Genomic DNA, 20,948 nt, shown 5'->3' on the forward strand with positions numbered 1-20,948 from the left:
GTCTCGTCTAATGAAACTTATCGAAGATATAATATTAATATATTCAATAATTTTGTAAAAAGTATAGGAAAATATCTTTCGTTCGATAACGTGACGGTTTTTTCTCGAATCGAATAGAGAAACTAGTCTCGCAATTCCCTCGATTAATTCCATAAATAACTCTGTATTTATTCTAATTACCGCAATAATTTTACCCGATGCTATCCAACTTCATCATCCCGATGAAATGCCGCGCAAGCAAAAAGCGGCACGAAGGACAACGTTCTCACCGCGAGAGTGATCAACGACACGACGTTTTGATTTCCGATAATCCGAACGATCTATCCCGAAGTATCATCGATCGAGAGGATACCGAGTGCGCGACGGAGTTCTCGATAGAAGAAACCAGGTGTGTTCTCCAGGGAGGCCTTCCTATGCCGCAGAGATCGGACCTACCGGAAGAGTGGGGAGCTCATATAAGACACGAAGCCAAACGCCTCTCCCAGTGACCAGTCTCGACACGAAAACTCATCAGCCGAGCTTCTTCGGTTCCCATAAGAATCACTTCACGCTTCCAGCCCCACCTTTGGATGGTTCTAGTCGCCGGATTGAAATTCCAGTAGATTCGAGTTGATCGAATTGGTCTTTCCCAAGGCCGAACACACTACGAGTCACAATGGTATCGTCGTCGCAGATTCTCTCGTTATTTTTGCTGTTCCTGGCTGCGCACGGTGAGTCCCTATATTTACTTTTCGTTTTACTTTTTTTACTCTTCTCCTCCTTCTTCTTCTTCTTCTGTTTCATTCTCCTCCTTCATCCACGTTCCTCCACGAGTGTTCTACCAGCATCTTCCGTCCCGTACCGTTGCACCTTCTGGTCTCTTTCTTATTGTCTTCTTCCCACGTTGTCTTCCCCGAGGATGTAACCGTAGACGTTAACCACGATTTTGTTTTATCGCGTCGTTAAAGGGAGAGAAAGGAAGAGCGGTCGCGATCGTCTCTGTATAAATTAAGCGACTTTACTGTCCGTACGGCGAACGCGACTCACCGCGTCGTGAACAATATCCACGCGATAAACGCTTTGAGTGCTGTTTACATTCGTCTTGCCGGTCGATCGATGTTCCATTATCACGTGCTAATACGGTTAAAAAGAGCTGCCGGGTTGTAGAGGTCCGTCGATTTTCTATTAATCGATTAAACGGTAGTGGTATCTCGAGCGCGAATACAGGCCGCGAGTGCAAGTGAAAACGGACTTTCTGTGATCAGACGAGCGCGTTTCTCGCGGCCGCTGGATCTAAAAAGTGTGCGCATCGGCCTACTTTCGCGGCAACGATTCTTCCGATTGCTCTCGCGCTTAATGGCGATGCTTGCGTCTAACACCGCGTCACCTCGTCCATCTTCTCCGTCGAAATCAACGGCGATTCGATTAAATATCCCTTTGGTAGTCGCTGTGCGTCGAGCATGTCTCGCTTTCGCGTTAAGTTCGCGTAGGAACGAGTGGCAATTAATCGAGCTGCAATTAATTAATAGCGTGTGGCGATTAACTTGTTCGTTACCGTACGTCGAATCGCCGATCGTCTTCTTCGTGAGAAAATTTGTTCAAATCGAAACTGACAAGTTCTCGTTAAGCTCGTTGACGAAATTTGATAGAAGATGGGCAAATTTTATACGAAAGAGGAAAAACGAAAATTGCGTTCGAAGAAATACAGAATCGTATTTATCATTTTCTATTGTCATTCGTCAAACCTCGAAGAAGATTGTGAAATAACGTTGGTTAACTCTCGACCGTTTGCGACTAATTGCTGTTTCTCTGGATTATCGGTTCTTCTATACTTTAACCCTCTTTCGTTGCACAATATCCGTTATCGTTTAATATGGTATTCATAACTCTGAGAAATGCCCCTCTTCTAATAATTATTACACGGGTCTTCATAAGACAATGACGAGCGTTCATCGGGTTTCACACATCTTGAGAACTTTCTCCCGTGTCTCGGGAGTGAAAATATGAAAGTAGCTCAGCCGACAGATTACACACACACACACACACACTCTCTTTCTCTCTCTCTCTTTTTTTTCCTCTTTCGAATATTTTGCATCTGTAGATCGCAAAGCGATCGATTAATCTCCCGTTTAAAAGTTGTACCACGATCAAACGGTATTGACGCATCGACGATCAGAGGAATAAATATTCTTTCATCGTTTTAACAATCGTAATAGATAATAGTTGTAATGATAATGAAGCGACGATGTCGATAAGCTTAGGAATGAAAAACTTCGCGTATGAAGTAGCAAAATGTCACTCGCGTATCTGGTCTCTTTAGTTGCGAAACACGGGTAAAAGTACTTCCTGTTTCATAATTCTTCCTAAATAAACACCTGATCGCTATTTGATCGCGTAATTGTCAAACACCTTTCGATGCTTTCACCTGATGCCAAAAATACCACTCTTCGATTACGATTTCCCTACGTAACTCGATTCTTCTAATGGAATAAACATGCGCGAGTACAACTTTAGAATACGATGAGGCGATGCATCATTTTCTCAAATATTATCGTTCAAGTAAGTTTCTATTAGCATCAGATTACTTTCTATGAAACGTACATACCGTGAATAGAAACTTTCATTTCATTTTCATACTATTAATCATCTTGGTCGTTGTTTTCATTTTCGAACGACGCGTTTAAAAATCTAAAATCTGTTTCCTTCTTATCGGTGCAGTTTTAACCTCCGCCTGGGCTTTAGGAGATTAATCCGCCGACCTAAAACGTTTCGTTTAAACTTTGTCGCGTAGAGCGTTGAAATGTACTTTGAAAATATAGATCATTCGTGACTTCGTATCATTGCCATTTATCAAAGATTAATTTAAAACCTGTGATTTTACGGACAAGGATCGTTTGACCAATAATTATATCGATTTTAACAATCATCGGTAGCACAAACTTTCCGACGACTAATTTTGGTCTATGACAAAATATTAATAAATAAAGGATTATTTATGGAAAAATGATAACGGTGCTGGTCGTTACGGTTCATTATAAAATTAAAATAGGCTGGCTGTATTATGCGTAGCAAAGCCAAAATAGTTTTAATCTGAGATCTAACGAGGCCACGCATCTCCAGGGGGTTAATCTCGTATCGATCTCTCTTCGATTCACAACGACTCTTTACGTAAGAGACACAACTTTCTATCGTGGCGTACAATTTTATTATAGAAATTATTTTCAAACCGAACAACGGTCTAATTATTTATTCATTCCGGACGATTTCCGCTATCATTTCCTTCGCGGCCGACCGGAATGCCAGGACAAGAATTCTCGAATAATAGAACCATCCACCTGAATATTTTCTCGGCAACTAAGCGCGAATACGTCGTTCTATACGTTCACGATATTGTTGCCTGGACCCGGAAGCTTTAACACAATCTGAAGAAAAAACTGCTATTATTCGGTTGATTAGTGGGAAAACTGTGAAACGAGAAGGAGAAACGTTGTTCGAGCGACGTAACCTCGAGACGGGGAAAAAGAAGCAAATTATACGGGTGGAAAAGAAGTAAAAGGAGGCTGCTTGGAAGCAAGCCAGAAAACGACTGGAAAAATCGTTGTAGCGAAACGGCTAATACGCGTGACATTAATCACACACATTCCATACATTTTTACATATTTTTACGTACAAAAATACGCCGATAAATTTGTCGAGGAATATCGGTAAACATGAATTCTATCGATAGACTACAGATTTTTATACGTTTACGAGGAATTTAAAGCTACAAAAATAGATATAGTGGGTGCGACACGAACGAAAATATCCAAAGTATGACACTCGTAATATTCAACGAGTAAGAGAAATCTCTGCTTACATTCTATCTCTTTACCTGTACTCGTAGAATTCATAATTTACATGAACGTCGGCAGTCTATTGATCGGCTGCTATTCCTTTAAAGAGCTGTACGATCGGAAAAAGGTGAAAGCAAGGAAAGTACGGGAAGAAAAAAGTCATTTAACGTTTCGAAAATTCGGCTACACGGATTAATTTCCTTTGACAATCGTCGCATTAAACACCGATCTGATAAAAACTGTAGCCGAAGAAAGCAATCGCTTCGAAACGTATCCATCGAGCGAATAATACGAAATACTCGTCACGAAGGGAAAAGGGGCGAGGAAAGAGACAAAGAAAAGGCGTGCCACGGACGAAGAAGAAGAAAAGGGAAGTGGCTCGTATCTCGTAAACGGTGTATGGATTGTGGAACGCTTATTACGCGAGTTGACTTTTCACGTGGAACGTTGCACTTTACGGAAGGAACGTGAAAAGGTGGGGCCCCGTGACTATCGCGTACGACCATTTGCTCGCGTGTAACTCTACTCCGGTCACGGGAAGGCCGTCAATGTTCGTTTATTTCCACAATCAGGAAGAAACACAGTGAAACGTCCAGTAGTGACATTTACTCTTTCTGTAGAGTTTGCCGTCTGTCCAGTCGTACTGGTTCGGCATGCGCCAGAATTTTCCGCGTAACCAAACCTGTTCGATTTTTCATTTACCGGTTAGCCTGTCCTTGCTCGAAGATATGCGCGAGCATGGGAGGGAAAAATTGAAGCGTAGACGGAATCTCGTCGATTCGCCTTTGAACACGCTGGAATGGATTTGAAACACGGTTTTCTGGATAAAGAAATATGGTTTTCTAATCGGTGGAAAGTCGATTTCGGTAGGAGTAATGAGGTACTTACTGGGAAAGTATATAAGCGCGTACATCAAGCTTACGGTCCGTGCATCGATTTAGAGAATTCGCATGAAAAAGAGTACAGACAGACCTTTCTCTTTGAATATCTCGCACGATGCATAGACCGATGTTGCCTTTGCGTTTACTGTTAGTCACGGACGTGCATATGTTAAAACAGTTACGCATGACTAATACTGCGCCGTTTCTCGACGAACGCGGGACGACACCTTGCAACTCGACGTGTTCGGTTTATCTCGACAACCGTTTGAACCGCTTCGAGGACCGTACCGCTCCGACGATATTGCCTGAATTGCCGCGTATTTTTGGAGCCATTTACATTTCGATTCGATCGTACGTTTATCGAATTATGTAGGTGTCATTTTACCTCGCGATCTTCCTTCGTCTTTCACGCAACTTGAATATTCCATCATGCCAGAACCTCGCAAGTTTTTCCGAGAAAAACTTCTCGATTTGATTTTTACGTCGACCAGAGGGTTTAATATCGGAACGAACTTCCCGAGCAGCATTTGACAAACGTGATATTCTACTAAAAATCAAGGAACACATTTAAAGATATTTCTGATAACGTTTTTTAGCATGATATGCTTGGAAACAATTTCTCCGATGAAGAGATACTAAGCAAAATTTATTATTTTATTAAATTCGTTAAAAATCTGTTTAATATATCGATAACGGTTTCGTTATCGAAGAATATAACAATTTCAAGTTATTCAAAGAATATAATTATATTCAAGAATATAACACAAAGACACTTTCATAACATTTCATTTATAACATCCATTGCTTTTCTTAGTGTTTTATTTAACGGTAGTTAACATCTTTATAGAATATCGTACGACGTATGTAATACGCGAATTCACGTCTCTCGTCGTCAACAGTTGGAAGATGGAAGACGCGAAATCGCGGCTCCAATCCGCAAAGCGTTGATCGATCCACATCTACGTAGTAGATCGGGAGTGAAAAGTAAAGAAAGCTCGACCATAAACGTTCTTGAAATATGTGTCGATGATTATGAAAGTGGCCTGAGCGAAGAATCTAAAAAATAAATGGGTTTATCGTTTATTTTGCGTCGAGTCTATTAACGTTACAAGAATCTGAAATCATGTTTGCAAAGTGGTAGAAACCGTTAGATCGCGAGAGTCGGTTAGTGCGTCGTTAAACGCAGTTCAGCTCGTGCGTTAAACGCGAAACTTGAAAAATATCTCGCAAAAATATGTATGTGACTTAGACCACTTTCATAACCATCGGCACAGATAATACGTATTAAGAGCGACGAACAAGTATAAAATTTATGGATGCATTTTCGACTGTAGAAAGCGACTATGAAACAGCTACGAAAGTGGAACGTTAAAAAAGAAGATAGTTAAACGGGAGAAGAAATTCGTAGTCCGTAAGAACAGGCCATAGAAGATCGCACGTGTTATCTATGGAATGTAAACAATTAGGAGTTTCACAGTTGTATGTTGACTTCGATTTTTATAGTTAAACGCAAACTAGCGGCCTACTGCGACCACTTACTTCTTTACAAGGAGTCGTAAAGGAAGGGAAAGTATCTCGGTTCCACGACACTAATAAGAGTCTCTGTTACATAACCAGGCTGCCTAACCAGGGATGTGTCCACCTACAAAGTCAACAGGCGACTGTATCTTAGCGTTTCTCTGCAGAACATTTTGCTAATAATTTTTACGTATCTGCCATTTGCGTTAACTTGTCGCTAACGATAAGATGTTAAACTCATCAAATTATAAATTATATAGTCTTGACAAATTTTTCCAGATTCTCGCTATTTTAGAAAATCGTATGCAACGTACGAAATAAATTATAATTCCGTCAGATTTTATAATCTCGATCAAATATTTATTTTTAAGTATTTTTTCGTTCCTTCTATCGTTCATCGCTTTGTTTCTCGACCAAATCCTGAAGATTTTCGACGATGCTAAAAGCCACGCGTAGATGCCGAAACGCTAATGATTTCTGGCATGAAAACTCATTTCTCGTCGGTGGCGACTCGATTCTTCTATCACGGTGCATTGTTTGCGCTCTACTGTACTCGCAGGCAACAACATTCGACATAATCGTCTAGAACAGCGGTTCTTAATCTGCGGTCCGTCGACGTATACCTTATTATTCGAATAAAAGATATTTGATAAAAGTATGTGTATTTATTTATTTACGTTAGATCTCTTTTCTCAGCGTTCAATGATCGTTGACGAGTAATCGACAACTGTTTTAAATATACATATTTGAGACACGTCACGGATTTGAATTTTCAATTAAGTATCAGAGATCCATGGCGACAGACAATTATTTAAAGGAGATCCGTGGTAAACGAAAGATAGATTCTATAATTTCATAAATCGTTCCGCCCAAACGTGAAGAAACAAGACTAAACAAAGCTAAATGCGATATAACTTTCCACACATGACGTCGCTCATTGACGAGGTTTGGCTGTGTTTCGCCAAATTTTCGTTTCGTCGTCGCTATCGACGACAGCCGTGTTTAAAGCGTTAAGAACCACTGTTCCAGAGCATTCTAAACTCGATAGAGTATTCTAGAGCTCCGAATGGCGGCGAAGCGTTCCACTTGGAAAGGCGCGCAGGATACTCGAAGGTGCGCTGCGCGCTCGCTTTTCCTCGGCCGTGCAATCTCCGTTATACGAGTTACTCCTCCAGTTACTACGAAATTAATAGACATCTCAAAATTCACCGAGCCACGGGACGAATATTTATCATTAGAAATCTCTTATCCTGAAAAACGTATTATCTCGTCCTTTTTGCGATTTAATTCTGATGTATGAAGCGTGGGCGTAGGATAGAACAGGAAGGAGCCATAAATATCGCTACAAGCGGCCTGATATTTTAAAACGTCTCGAAATTCCCTACCTGCGTCGTAATTCATGGTCCATCACAAGATGCTAGAAGAATCATTCTCTTCCGTGCCTTGCAGTAGCGCGTGTATCCTTGACATTCAACTGATCGTTCTAGAACAGTCTCCAAATTCGATCGTTCCATTCCTGCATCCTGAAACCGGTTTAAGCGTATCTCCTAATCCATTATCGTAATCGGGCCGATTATCGAAATTTTATTCTAACCGCCGCATCGTTTCGTTCTTCCTCCGTTCTTTCCACATCGCGAGAAAAATAAACGGAAGCGAAAAGGACGATAATGGAAGTGAAATGAAGATAAAACGAAGGTAAAAGACGAGAATTAGTTTAGTTACAACGCTACATGGAGACATTTTCACACCGTTGTTTCGTTTTTCCGCTTTTTCGTGCTTTTGGATCGAGAATTTTGCTGTCTAACGAATTTCATATCGAAACATCACCCGTACAAAATTTTGTACACTGATTATGAAAAGTATTTGCAGGTTTACAATCCGATTCATTCGATCCAAGTAAAAGTTTCGTTTTATAAGGAAATAATGGATGCACAACATTTTCCGTTTTATATTATTTTATCGAATTACGTATGGTTCATTTTGTTCTATCAAACTAAAAATCACAAGATTAGGTTTCATGCATTTATGAAGATGCCTTGTTGTAAAAGACGTGTCTGTAAAAGAAAGAGACTTTCCGGACAACCTAATATATTGGATTTCGTATCATTTGGTAGCAGTTTATTTTCGAGTACCAAGATTTGGCATGAAACTGAATACGAAGCTGACACGTAGAACCTGACGAGAAGAATGTTTCATCGCAAAATAAAGGTATCTGCAAATGCTTTTTCCAATCCCTGTAACTGTATCTATACCTGCTCCTTAGTCCCTTAAACTCTCCAAATCTTCATATACCAGCAATTCCAACATCGTAAAATATTTTAAAGACCAATGATTTCGTTTCGAGAAGAGAAAATATCGTATCGGATTTGTACGATTGTTTTTTAAGCAAGTTTTACGTAGAATGAAATTTCGGTGCTCGCTTCTGGATTCGAGAAAGTCACCGAGCAACTTCTGCCTTCCCAGTTTCTTTCACTTGTTTAATCCTTTTTTCGGTTTATTAATCGCGATGTTCGATGAAGGATGAGAACGACATTAGAGTAGAAGTCGATGAATCGAATGTTCGATTTTGTGGAGGACAGGGTAGAGGAAAGGGGCGGGATGAAGGTTGCAAGTCAAGGCTAGACACTTTCACTCGTGCCCGGACCATGCTCTCTTGGGAGCGAGCTACGAGCTGCCTTCCCACCTTACTTTGCTATGTATGTATTCGCTTTTCTACCTGGTCTCGGACACCGAAATGCGCCCATTAACCGAGATATTACGACCGCTACGTGTAACCTCCTGTGGTTATGCGATTGCGCCGACCCAACCGTTCCATCGTGGCACCAGCAACTTCACTTGGGATGTAAATTAATTTCATGACTGTGGTTCATCGGAACAGCGCGCTTCGTTTGGGCGGTTTCAATCGTCTTGTCGCGACGTTAGCTTACCGAGAAACACGTACAATATATACAATCAGTCGTAAAAGTCTGCGTACAAAAGTCAAACTTAGCAAATGTATCTGACTTGGCAAAGAAACTGAAAACGCATTTTGTCGCAATATTATTTTGTACTCGCGTCGTGGTAAAATTACTGCAGGTGTATTTCCAAGAAGAAATTAAGAAATTGAAGCATTTGATTTATAGAAATCTTTGGGATAAGATTGCATCGGAAATTACAAGATCTTTAATTTTTTGAACCTCAGGGAGTATCTTACTATTTTTATGATTTCGCGTAGATGCAACAGGTGTATGTAAATTTTGTAACATTGTACCTTACATTGTCTTACTCGTCTTTCGAGACTGACAGTGAATGTATCGCGTCGCATTTGAACAATATGCGTGCTAATGCGCTGAAAAATTCGCCGAGCTAACGTTCTTGCTATGATATCTTGTATTTGAGTAATAGTATTTACGTATTCGTATTCACACGATTTATTTGAGAGGATGTTGGCAACGTGTGCATCAATCCGCCAAGTACGACACGAATTTTCCTGTCGCTTTTTGCGCGGTTCGCACGCGCCGTTAAGATGAGTTTTACCTGAAGTTTCGTTAGAAAAGCCTCAGAATGTGACAACGATACATACGCTTACGTGACTATTGTATACCTGGAAAGTTTCTTTATAATACGTTACGTATTTACGTATCGTAACTGTTGGCAAAACGAGTCAAAGAAGGAGAAACTCGATTATTTTTGCAGTCAGGAGCTACTGCTCTGCGAACACGCTTCGCTTAATAATGATCGATCCTAGTGACCGGTTGGCGAAGAAAAGTCCGACGAAACGTAAGAAAAATTGATAAATATTGCGAATAAATTATACGCGTATTACTTTTAAGCGGAGATAAGTAGAAATTGAAAGGAATAGTTTTAACACCCTGTATATAATGGCGTCAAAAAGGAAACGAGTAAGTAGGTATACCTCGGACTCAGACTGTTTGTATCGCAATTTTCACACGATTGCCCATAGCGCTTGCAACAAACGTTAACACCTTTCCAAGCACAGTGGGCATCTAAGAAAATATCACACAGAGGATTGTGTTCTGCAACGCTTGCCTTGCATAGATTTATCTTCTGATGAAAAAATCCGTATGGCGCGATAAAATAACAATATAATAATCGCATTGTAATGCCAGCGATTGAAAAACGACTGCCGCGGCATAATGGCAGAACAATCAGCGGGTACCAGCTATGTTACGATGTCGTATCTTTATTGAAACAAGTATGAGAAGAGCTTCGGAATGTCGAAGCTTAATTATCGCGAATTACCAGCGTGAAATAACTTCAATTGCATAATAAGAAAAAGAGACTTTGATTTATTTAATTCTTCATCGAATAAAAAGCATTCTCGTCTATTCTATCGACTAAAAATTACACTTGAAGTGTATCGTGATAACTAGAGACGTATCTGATGAAAGCTATCCCGAACCATTACAGATAATAAATAGAAGAGAAAGTTTCTCAAAGGGTAACAGGAAAGTTGTATGAAAGACAAGTACGAGACAATAAGATTATAATTCGTTAAAAGTAGCCTCTGTTTCAAAATTGTATAACACCTTTCGATCAAAATCTTCTTTCCCTCTTGACTCTAATTACGAATTCCAGTACAGTTCGAACGTCAAATTTCTCACGGTTTACGCGGTCGTACGTCTTTCTTTTTGGAAATGTTTATTTCAAGACAAAAACTAGGATCGTGACTCGTTCTGCGGGATCGATGTGCCAACGAACGATGAGTCAGAAACGTTCGATCGGATCGGCCAAGAAATCGTGTTACTATGCCTCATGGTCGACGGGAACGTGTTCCTCGATCGAAAGAAAAGATCACGAAAAGATGTTGTCGTGCAGCTGGATATTAAGTTGCGAGACGTACGGCCTTCCCAATGGAAATTACGCATAATTTCCTGCTCGTTTGAAAAACCATGCAGCAACTGTCTTCGACAATGTTAACCGTCGATAATGGATCGAGGCTGAGCGATCCGCCGCCAAACGTTTCGTAATTGGTATTCATTAGCAGCTAACAGTTGTCATCCTCTTCGAATTACAGATCTCTTCCTCCGAGTCGCGCACCTACGAACGACTCGTGAATGGCAATGATACGTTCCAAAAGAACGAAAGGGTACGTTGTTCGAAGATTTATCTCGACGGATGAAGAAAATCTGTCTAACAAATTTGATATCGTCGTAGATCGTCGTAGTTCCCATTTTTATCAAATGCCAATTCTCGTGATATCCTAAACTATCTTTTCCATCCTTCGTCCTTCTTTCTCACCTACGATTAATTTGACATACAGCTTTATCTCTAAAACACGTTTTATTGATATCTTTGCGCGTTACAGTATCTCGTGCTCAGAAGCAACAGCAAGAAGACCCTTGTCAAACAAAATCCAGAGTCGTCGGCGACATAGAATACTGTGATCGCTACTGGGAGTGCGTCAATGGTCGCCCAGAATTATTCGACTGTCCAAACGGCCTCGTATTCGCTGGAAAGCACCGTGGCGTGACCGAGGGTTGCGATTACCCCTGGAGAGCGAACTACTGCGACGGAAAACGTCAGGCGAATCCACCGATCCCGGCTGATCACTGTGACTGGCTCTACGGTATTTTCGGCCACGAGACATCTTGCACTCGTTACTGGACTTGCTGGAATGGCACGGCCACGGAACAGCTCTGCATCGGTGGACTTTTGTACAACGAGAGGGCCAGATCCTGCGATTGGCCGGAGAACGTCGAAGGATGTCAGAAACATCGTGAGTAGATGGAAGGTTTTCACTGCGGATCGAAAAATCTCCGGCAAATTACTCGTTCGCGAAACACCACGTCTTCCCCTCTATCTTTGCTTCTTTGACATCCGTTCCCTCTTTCGCAAAACGCGTAACATTTTGCCAGAGGCGACGTTCGCGATCATTCTCACTTTCGAAAGCGACCATGTAAGAGTCTACGCGCGTGTGGGTATGCGGCGCCCGTCGTTCTTTTTCTCTCTTCGCCTCGTGTAGTCTACGTTCGATGTCAGTGGCCTCAGCCGGGAAAAAAAGGTGAGTCGTTAATTAGCATTCGAAGCGAGCTCTCGTCGCACCTTCGTCTGCCCCACGCGTCGTATCGTCTCGTCTCGACGGTAACGGAGGAGCCTGACGAGTTGACGAACAAGAGGTCTCGTTCATCGCGGCGAACTTGTAAAGCTACCGATCACGGCCAAAACCGCTTACAATATGAATTTACAGATTTACTTCATCCTTGATGTCGGATCATTCTTATCGATCCTACGTTGCAGACGATAGCTATTAAGACACCCACTCGTTCGTTCAAAGAAATTTTGCTTCTATAGGTATTTTACGTTGCGAAACGCGCGCGATGCGAACGAAGCAACAGATTTACGATAAAATATCGCAATTAGAGAATGTTTACTACGCATCGTCAGACGTCCTAATACCTTTAATCGACACTGTACAACCACGCTCCTGTGTATAGAAACTACAGAATATTAATATTACAGGATATTAATCGAAAATGCTCGAACGACGTACGTACGTGTTACATAAAATTACATAACGAAACGAATTAGAGATCGTCGCGCGCTAAAATTCCGAAATCCTCGGTTTCTAAGTACACAGCTTTTCCACGGGATTCCAAGTTTAAATTACTCCGCTAGATGCTAGAATATCAAAATATTAACACTTATCCGTGTTTCCTAACGACCTTGTCTTTTATACTGGCATATTCTATAACGCGTAATCGAATCTCCAACAGCTCTGTGCAACGACGACGCGAACGGAAACGTTCCACTGGGCAAATCCTGCAACCGTTATTGGCAATGTCAAGGCGGATATCCACGACTACAGAGATGTCCGGCGATGCTGGTGTTCGATCGAAGGTCGCTCAGGTGCGTGGTCCCACCCACCGAAGACTGCGACGTACCCACGACGCCACCCAACCTCGAGGGCGACCTCCCTGAAGGACGAAACGAACAAGAGCCGGAGGAGGAGAACCTTCCACCGGGTGTTCCGCCATTGCCAGCCGGCGCACTGCCGATTCCACTTCGAGCTCGTCCCAGAAATTAAATTGTTCAACGCTTTTCGATAAATCGTAAGGTCTTGGACTGCGTCTACGCGTGTGGAACGTGTAACGTAGGACGGTTTCAGGTTTTGTCTAAAACGAGCCGATTTTTGCAAAATACCGTACAAAGGAAAAATCATGGAGAATCGTCGAGCGATCGGTATCGTTTGGTTGGATATTATTTCACGTGCTTCGCGTATTATTTCGTCAACGTCGTGTACTTAGGCGATCTACGTTTTAGACGACAGAGTAAGAGGATCGGTTGCTCAAAGTTTGAAATGGACAAGACTGTTTAATCGTTTTATCGTTCGATTTGTCTTCTATCTGCCTCGTATTTACAACACGTTCTATTATTTATTCTCTAAGAAACCGAATCGCTTTTAATATCGCGCCTGTCGGAATTGATCACTTCAGGTTAGATCGCTGGATCGTAGTTTCTTTCGTAAACAGGTCGATAATACCAAGACAAAAAGAAGAAGCTTAAATGTTCACAGGTAATAGAATTATAGAAAGAGATCGTTTGTGAGCAAATAATCGTTCCCGATTTAAAATGTAGCCTGTAGGATAATGTGCCTTCGTGAAAAGGAAGACACATATATAATCACGATGTTCACTCTTGTCAAAGTACTAAATCCTACCGTAAAGCAATTTCAAAACTAGCGATTGATATCTTTAGGTCCTTCGTCTTCTCGTTGGTTTTGTTTGATATACCTTGATCGTTTAGAACAATTTTAGATCATGAAATTCAGCTCACTAATCGCTCATTCCATCGTTCCTACGTCATACGCTCTATTCGTACGCTCTAAACACGTTGCAGTTACGCGCAATCGTGTTCCAACCGAGTTCCAGGCGACTCAGGAATCTTTACAAAATGTTCGTACGTTACACGTTACGCGCGTGAGAATGCAGTCCAAGAGCGTCGATCGGACGACAATCGTCCGCGAGAAGCGCGATCGAGAATTCATTCCAAAGTTTCGAAACGAACAGAAATCTGGATTGCAAGCCAGGAAGCATGAATTTGCCGATATTGTAATCGGTATCGCGGCACTCGAATCTAGAAGAGATGGCGCGAGGTCGCAAGCGGCGTTGTTGAACTCAGTTCTTTATGTATATTCACCGCTTCGTTAGAAAGTATGTAACTACTTCTGATTAGAAGTGCTAGATATTCCTCTTTATATCTCATTCTTCTTCTTTCGTTTCTCTAATTATGGTCGTTTCGTCGACGACTATTTTGCGCACATACGTCTAAGTTAAAAAGGATATAGGTAAATCGTATGGAACACGTCTTGATTGTACACCCCCTGATTATTGTTATTAAGCAACTATCACCACACTGTTCTCTGTCATCTTTACAGTCAAAGTGTAAATATTCTCTTTTACCCATTCTCACCCTCCCTCCCCTTTCTCGTCTTAATCGTAAGCATCTATTAAAACGTTCACAATTGTACGGATATAGACTCGTTGAAATAAAGTGTACGTTGTATATTTTTTGTACGCATGTGCACATTTTATTCCAATGTTCAGGGTACACGTCGTTATCCCTATCGTTTTGCAGTTGTTTTCCCTATAAAACACATTTTTCTAACTAAGACTAATTAGAAATATCGATAGATCCATTTTTGCTTTTTATAATTATTATACATCTGTGAAATTGTACAGATCTATCGGTATCGTCTACTTTGTACCGATAAAGCGATACTTTGCGTTATAGTTTCGCTAATTTTGCTGTTCCGTAACGTTTTCGGTAGGCGATTGGATTATTTTTTATCGAGTAGAATATTTTGCTTCGAATAAACGGCGAAGGCTGCAGATTTCGAGGTTCTAAAACGGTTGATAGACTCTTGCGAATTCGAGTAGCGATGCTGACATCCCTGTGTAATTTAAACGGTATTGGCACTGAAACAAACCAGCGAATTATTTATAATCCTTCGTAAATTATATTTTACATAATTCTCGTTCTCACTTTCGCCGAAAATATGAAAATAAAAGTTAACGAAACGATGAAATTTGCAACGTACCAATGAGGCAGTTCGTCAGGATCCAAACAGCTCAGACTCACGGAATCGAAGAGTTTACCATCGCCGCAGGTAAGCAAACGTGGATTGCCATCGACGCAGGTGATCAATCTGCCACAGTCCCCGGGTACAGGGAATCTGAGAAACAAATATTCTCTATAAGTAGGATTACGAATATTTAACCGCATTTCTTCCTCGGTTTTTATCGCTGTTGTACCATTAAAAGAAAGAGAAACGACGAAAATTCGGTTTCTTAATATGACGCCGAATAACCGTAAAACACGTGTCACCTCTGAACGGGCGTTCCTTCGAGTTATCCTCTCGAAAGCATAGGGAGACCGGTTTTTAATTTCTGCGTCGGACAAAACAGCGGTCGCTGGTTATTTAAGGACATCGGCTTCTTTCGCTTTCAAACGAACGGTTCAGCCTGCAGTAGGTAATTTATTTTATCGATAAATTCTCCTCCGACGGTGTCGTTTAAAGAAGCTTCCGAAAACTTTTCGTTATTTGTATTGATATCTTTCTGTTCCGTATAAAATCGAACATTTATTTACTTTTAAATACTTGTCGGTATTTTAATCTCCTGTTAATCACGGCCCGTTATTAAAATAAATAACGAATTACAAAAACGAAAAGTGGAAAAGTAGCTAAATGGGATACGAGTGAAACCTTTGCCGCGTTCGAAAGCGTCTCTACGACAGACAATAGACCCGAACAAAAAAGTCTACATTTTGCGTACGAACTTCGACGATCAGACTCGCATAAATGCACATCGTGCATTTATAATCCAGCCATTGTTCGTACTCATCGAACGCCCATGTATATCAATCGTGTACCCATCGAATAAATTTCTGAAGCGTTTATAAATAATATATCGTTGAAAACAATAGCAACTGCGCATACAATGGTTTCGTAGAAACAACTTACCTCGGGTAAGGCCAGAACTTGGCAGCAGCGCTGTGCGAAGGTACTTTGTGCGGACACTTGAAGCCGACTATTTCCTCCGGATTGCAGTAGGGCAACAGTTGATCGGGCCAGACGCAAGTGTGACTCTTCTCGTCGTATACTAATCCTGCGTCGCAGTGCGCTTCCTCGGGATGTCCGTGGACGCATTTGATGTAAGTGGTGCTGCACAGGTCACTGGCAGGATAGAGACCGAATTGATATTCGCAGCCGGGGCTACTGAGCGGAGTAACTGAAAACGACCCACAGATTTTTACACTTCGAACTTTTCACGATGTTTATTAAACGACGTATCTGTGATTCTTCGGGCCTCGGTTGTGTTTCTCGATAACGCGTTGCGCCTTGTTCTAACGTTTCAGGTCTACCTTGAGGCAGACTGGAATGTTCAGGAAACGACGCGCGATGAAAACTATCAGGAACAGGGTCGAAATCCGAAGAATCGCAAATACGTTATCTAGTCCAGAGATTTTTATCTGATGTGTTATTCTTCGATCTTTAATAAGCAGAGAGACATTTGTGCGAATTCGTATTTTCAGGAATACAGTTTAAAAGATAGGACCCGAACTGAAATTTCTTTCATCTACGAGATATCGCAACGGATGTTACACCTTACATACTTCGTTCTATTCTTGTGTATTTGCGTTGTCTGCCACTTTTGAACCTTCATAAACCTTCCCATAAATCCGCGATAGTCCGCAGTCTGGTCGTAAGCATCGTTCGTATTCTTCGACGTAACGTGACAATTTCGACACACTGTATCTTTCTAACACTTGAAACGTTTCAAGCTTGATCGAAATACGAAAGAATCGTCGTTGATACGTCGTGATTCCTTGCTTCAATTTTATATTACTTTTTAATTAATTTAATACGCTAAGAGGGTGGACATATCAGAGCAAGGCTGCGATACGAAAATTCAAGGATCGCAAACAGGATTAACGTTACAATTTAACGACGTGCTATAAACAAGGTGTTAATAAATCCAGATAGAAAGACAGAACCTTCACGCGTAGCTCGTATATGCGTGTCGTTACGACATCGTCGCAATTGTTGAGAACGTAACGAGATACTTACGGTCAGCCTTGCGATCTCCGCAGTGGACGGCCCAGTGATAGTTGCAATGGTCGTGTACGGCGCCATGGCCATCGAAAAGTAATCCGTTCTCGCAGTACTCGAGGGTCAGGGTGCCGTTCGTACAGAGGAAGAATGCGTTGCAGTCCTCGGGGTGAGCGTACGCGTGGACGCCATGAGGGTTGGGACAGGGTGGCGCACCCAACAGGGTAGCTGCTTCAACTATACATCGAAGTTAAAAGAATGTTATTTAACGATGGAAAAGAGATTATTATCACGTTCGGAAAGACGAATGAAGTAAATCGATAAAAGAAAAAAGTCAAAGGTTTTCTCCGAAAAGTAACGCCAACGTGTTCTATTATTAGCGTATAACGAATGGCGACATTTAGAAAAACTAGAAAGATACAAATTTATGAGATAAGAAACAATTTAAAAAAGCAGATTTTAATAGCTGAAACGATTAATCGGAGCAATAAACAGAAAGAAATATCAAGGAAAAGGACGAGATAGGTCGTAAAACACCTGGAAACGATCGTATTATTTTATGTTCTCTTGATTCGGTGGTTGTTAAACCGTCGTCATTTGCAATTCGAAATTTAGTCGGGATCTTACGAATTGAAGCAACTAAAATCTTGCGCGATTTCAGACAAAGTTGTTGTCTTCGTTGTAGCTTCTTTACAAGTTCCGTTTCGTCTCATCTTGTGTACAAAAATTGTGCGTGCCTGATCTAACAAACTCGGATATTAAAATAGGAAGAGGATAGAGAAAAGAAATGCACGCGTTACCTTGAAGGAATATATAAGGAACATTTACTACCACTAAGATGTTCATTCTGAACGAGCAAAACGATAGAGAAAGCGAGTCAAGGTTACAGACGGTGAATCTTGAATAGACAATCAAGCGGAAAGAAGAAGTATGACAAAACGCAATAGCAAAAGAAAAGAGGCTAGTTGCTGGTCGAGTAACAAAGCGTGTCGCGAAACAAAAATATTCGTGCATCGGCGAATGGAAAGTCGGCGCTTCTTTGTACGAAGAAACAATCAGGAAGAACACCGCGAGAAAACCGCAAACTACAGGTAGTCGAGGCTAATTGCTGGCAAAAAGATTTCTAGTAACCGACGACGTTCACGATAGAAAGGAGGCGGGCTAAGAATGAGAAGGCTGAAGGCAAAGAACAAACCAGCTCGAGGTAGAAAGAGAAACCCGCATATTTTAGCGATATTAATCACGCGAGTACGAGTTATTCGTTATCGAGAGAAATAGAAAGTAGCATCGATCATCGATAAGATGCCGAAAAAAGGCACGGCGAACGACGCTAATCCGATGAGACGTCTTAACGAACATCCAAGTCTTAAATATCAGCGATATTCGATCCGAAACGATCTGAACTGAAGAAGAGTACCATCTACGATCGTAAATTACCAAAGCGTGGTTCTTCGATTGAATCGAGGAACTCTTTAAAATTCCCTCGCGCGGTAAAACGAATATACCGGCTACGTAATACGTTCGTTGTGTCTGTGATATCGGAGAAAGACAAAGAGGAAAGCACGTCGACAGAAAAGACACGGAGGAATACGGAAGAACGCGATGTAGAAAGAGGCGACGTGCCATCCGAACGGCGCGTGCATGAATAATGCAGCTCGGGTTAGATCGTGGTCGACGATATGGCGAATACGTTTCGGAATAATAGAGAGGAAGGCGTGCAAACCCGCTAGACAGACTCCGCCATTATATCATAGGTCACGTCGACGTAACCATATGGCGAGAGGAGGCGGTCGCCGAGACAACGGTGAAAGCTATTGAAATTGTACGACACGAGTGTCGTAACTCGGAGAACGACCGAGACCAGACGTGAATACGCCTGCTGGGATGCAACCCGGAGAACGGCCGATGCGATTCTCTAGACGCATCGTTGGCCGCCGATGATCCGCAGGTCGAGAAGGAGAAGGAGAAGAAGGAGGAGGAGAAGATTTCGCCGTGAGGAATCTTAGCAGAGGTGTTCGATTTGACCGACGATGGTGAAAAAGAAAAACTTACCGGAGGCGAGAAAAATCACCACGGTCAAAAAGGTCACGCTCCTCCGGTGTTCGATCGTCATAGTGGTCGCTCGGTCTGATCCTCCACTCGGGTCGACTCTGACTACTGACACTTAGTTATCGACCTCGGAACAGAGAGCTTCTCCCTTCACTTGCTTGGTACACTTGCTCTCTCGTTACCCCACCCTACCGATCGTTCTCCGCGTCGATTTCTTCGAGCGATCGTGCGACTTCGGTGAACCGAGCCGAGCGTAGCCGAGCGGACAAGCGGTAGATCGAACGTCTCATCCGAAAATCCAAAGGGAATTTGCAAGAAGTGAAGCGAGAAACGTGAGAAAATGCGGTCCCAAAGAGGTTGGACTTTCGTGAGATTTTCTGTAACGCATTCACTGCCATGTGACTGCGAATTTAACATTTAATTTTTGCAAAACATTATGCCCTATTTCCATACTTTTTCTCCGACGTTATTAGGCAAATCATTCAGGTTGGCGAACATCTTTTAGTCCATAAAATTGATCTGATTTTAACCATCCTAGACTACTTAGCGACGTGAATCAACGGTGACCATCGTGACAATTAGCGTGTTAATATCTATTCTTCATAGTACGCAGAACTTTTTCCAATTTTTCGTCGACATTGAGCGTATGTAAGAATAACCGTCAATTGCGTATTACGTTAATATTGTAAGCGCAGCGGAGAAAATAATTTGTAGAAACGATTGCGCAACGTGGAAGAAGAACCAGGTTTCGCGTTACTGGACTGACATTTTGGAAGACAAAAAACCTCGGTCTAGCATCTTGATTACGTGGAAAACAGCTACTTGGCTGATGTTTTATAACGTAGTTTCCTTCTCGTTAACATTTCCATCAACTTTCGTGTTTACGACGATGCAAATTTATGTATATAAGTACACATAAGTGTACACGTGCTATACATGTGAGCTGTAATTATATTAGACAATTACTACGTTCGTAATTATTTAGATAATCATTGTTACGGTTATGAATGAAACAATTACACAGAATGATATGAGTACAATGGTCGAAGATAATCATTTTCGAGTAGTCGAAAAGTTAATAAAACGACGATTTTTATACACCGCGTATGTGTTACGCGTATTTTATGTACGTAACGTATTAACTCATTTTCACGCTGTGATTGAAAAATATGTATAAATTTCACGCGATTCTGAACTTGTTAAAGAAGTAATGTCAAACTCTAACCCCTTGCAGATATCTCGATTCTTGTAATGTGTCACAGCAGTTGCAAGGTAACGGTACTATTAATTAAATTAATTAACGATAATTAAAAATAGTCTTGGAAAGAATAAGAAGAAGTTTTGTCGTATTTTTCTATGGCAGAAAATAATAACACAGAAATATAGAGAAACATAATTTTACATCGAATAATATTTTAGTTTCCTGAAAGTTATTTGCCAATATCGCTGACATCTGTCTTTAGAAAACTACGTAGAAGCGTCATAAACTCCGTAGCTAATTTTACAGATAATTTATACGTATTTTCAAAACAAGTTCTTAAAGAGAAACAACAACAGCCAAGTATCCAACGCGTTAAATTAAACTCTTCTACTACGCGTTGAATTAAAATCACGTGTAAAGTAGAATCGTAGAGT

General features: G+C 41.4%; 2 protein-coding genes across 2 annotated transcripts; one reads left to right on the forward strand and one right to left on the reverse strand.

Annotated features, from left to right (window-relative positions):
* The first annotated feature begins 417 nt into the window (after positions 1–417).
* Positions 418–14,718, forward strand: LOC122565582 (protein obstructor-E-like). The gene is made up of 3 exons (XM_043721667.1): positions 418–710; positions 11,520–11,930; positions 12,928–14,718. Exons 1-3 carry the CDS (start codon positions 656–658, stop codon positions 13,236–13,238), a joined length of 777 nt encoding a protein of 258 aa, XP_043577602.1. The 5' UTR covers positions 418–655; the 3' UTR covers positions 13,239–14,718.
* On the reverse strand, positions 14,719–19,474 carry LOC122565583 (protein obstructor-E-like). Its single transcript, XM_043721669.1, has 5 exons — positions 19,317–19,474; positions 17,283–17,501; positions 16,176–16,443; positions 15,252–15,386; positions 14,719–15,129 (listed from the first exon to the last, which is right to left on the reverse strand). Exons 1-5 carry the CDS (start codon positions 19,375–19,377, stop codon positions 15,114–15,116), a joined length of 699 nt encoding a protein of 232 aa, XP_043577604.1. The 5' UTR covers positions 19,378–19,474; the 3' UTR covers positions 14,719–15,113.
* Between the last annotated feature and the right edge of the window lie 1,474 nt (positions 19,475–20,948).

The sequence above is a fragment of the Bombus pyrosoma genome, linkage group LG3 (assembly GCF_014825855.1).
Source record: "Bombus pyrosoma isolate SC7728 linkage group LG3, ASM1482585v1, whole genome shotgun sequence".
Taxonomy (NCBI): Eukaryota; Metazoa; Arthropoda; class Insecta; order Hymenoptera; family Apidae; genus Bombus; species Bombus pyrosoma.

What these genes read in the sequence shown, in the direction of transcription:
- LOC122565583 (XM_043721669.1), bottom strand. Translation starts at nt 19,377, where the DNA reads ATGACGATCGAACACCGGAGGAGCGTGACCTTTTTGACCGTGGTGATT. An exon ending in CGGAGATCGCAAGGCTGACC is followed by an intron (nt 16,444 to 17,282) that starts GTAAGTATCTCG and finishes GGTCGTTTTCAG; the next exon opens with TTACTCCGCTCAGTAGCCCC. An exon ending in AAGTTCTGGCCTTACCCGAG is followed by an intron (nt 15,387 to 16,175) that starts GTAAGTTGTTTC and finishes TTTGTTTCTCAG; the next exon opens with ATTCCCTGTACCCGGGGACT.
- LOC122565582 (XM_043721667.1), top strand. Translation starts at nt 656, where the DNA reads ATGGTATCGTCGTCGCAGATTCTCTCGTTATTTTTGCTGTTCCTGGCT. An exon ending in GCTGTTCCTGGCTGCGCACG is followed by an intron (nt 711 to 11,519) that starts GTGAGTCCCTAT and finishes TGCGCGTTACAG; the next exon opens with TATCTCGTGCTCAGAAGCAA. An exon ending in CGAAGGATGTCAGAAACATC is followed by an intron (nt 11,931 to 12,927) that starts GTGAGTAGATGG and finishes AATCTCCAACAG; the next exon opens with CTCTGTGCAACGACGACGCG.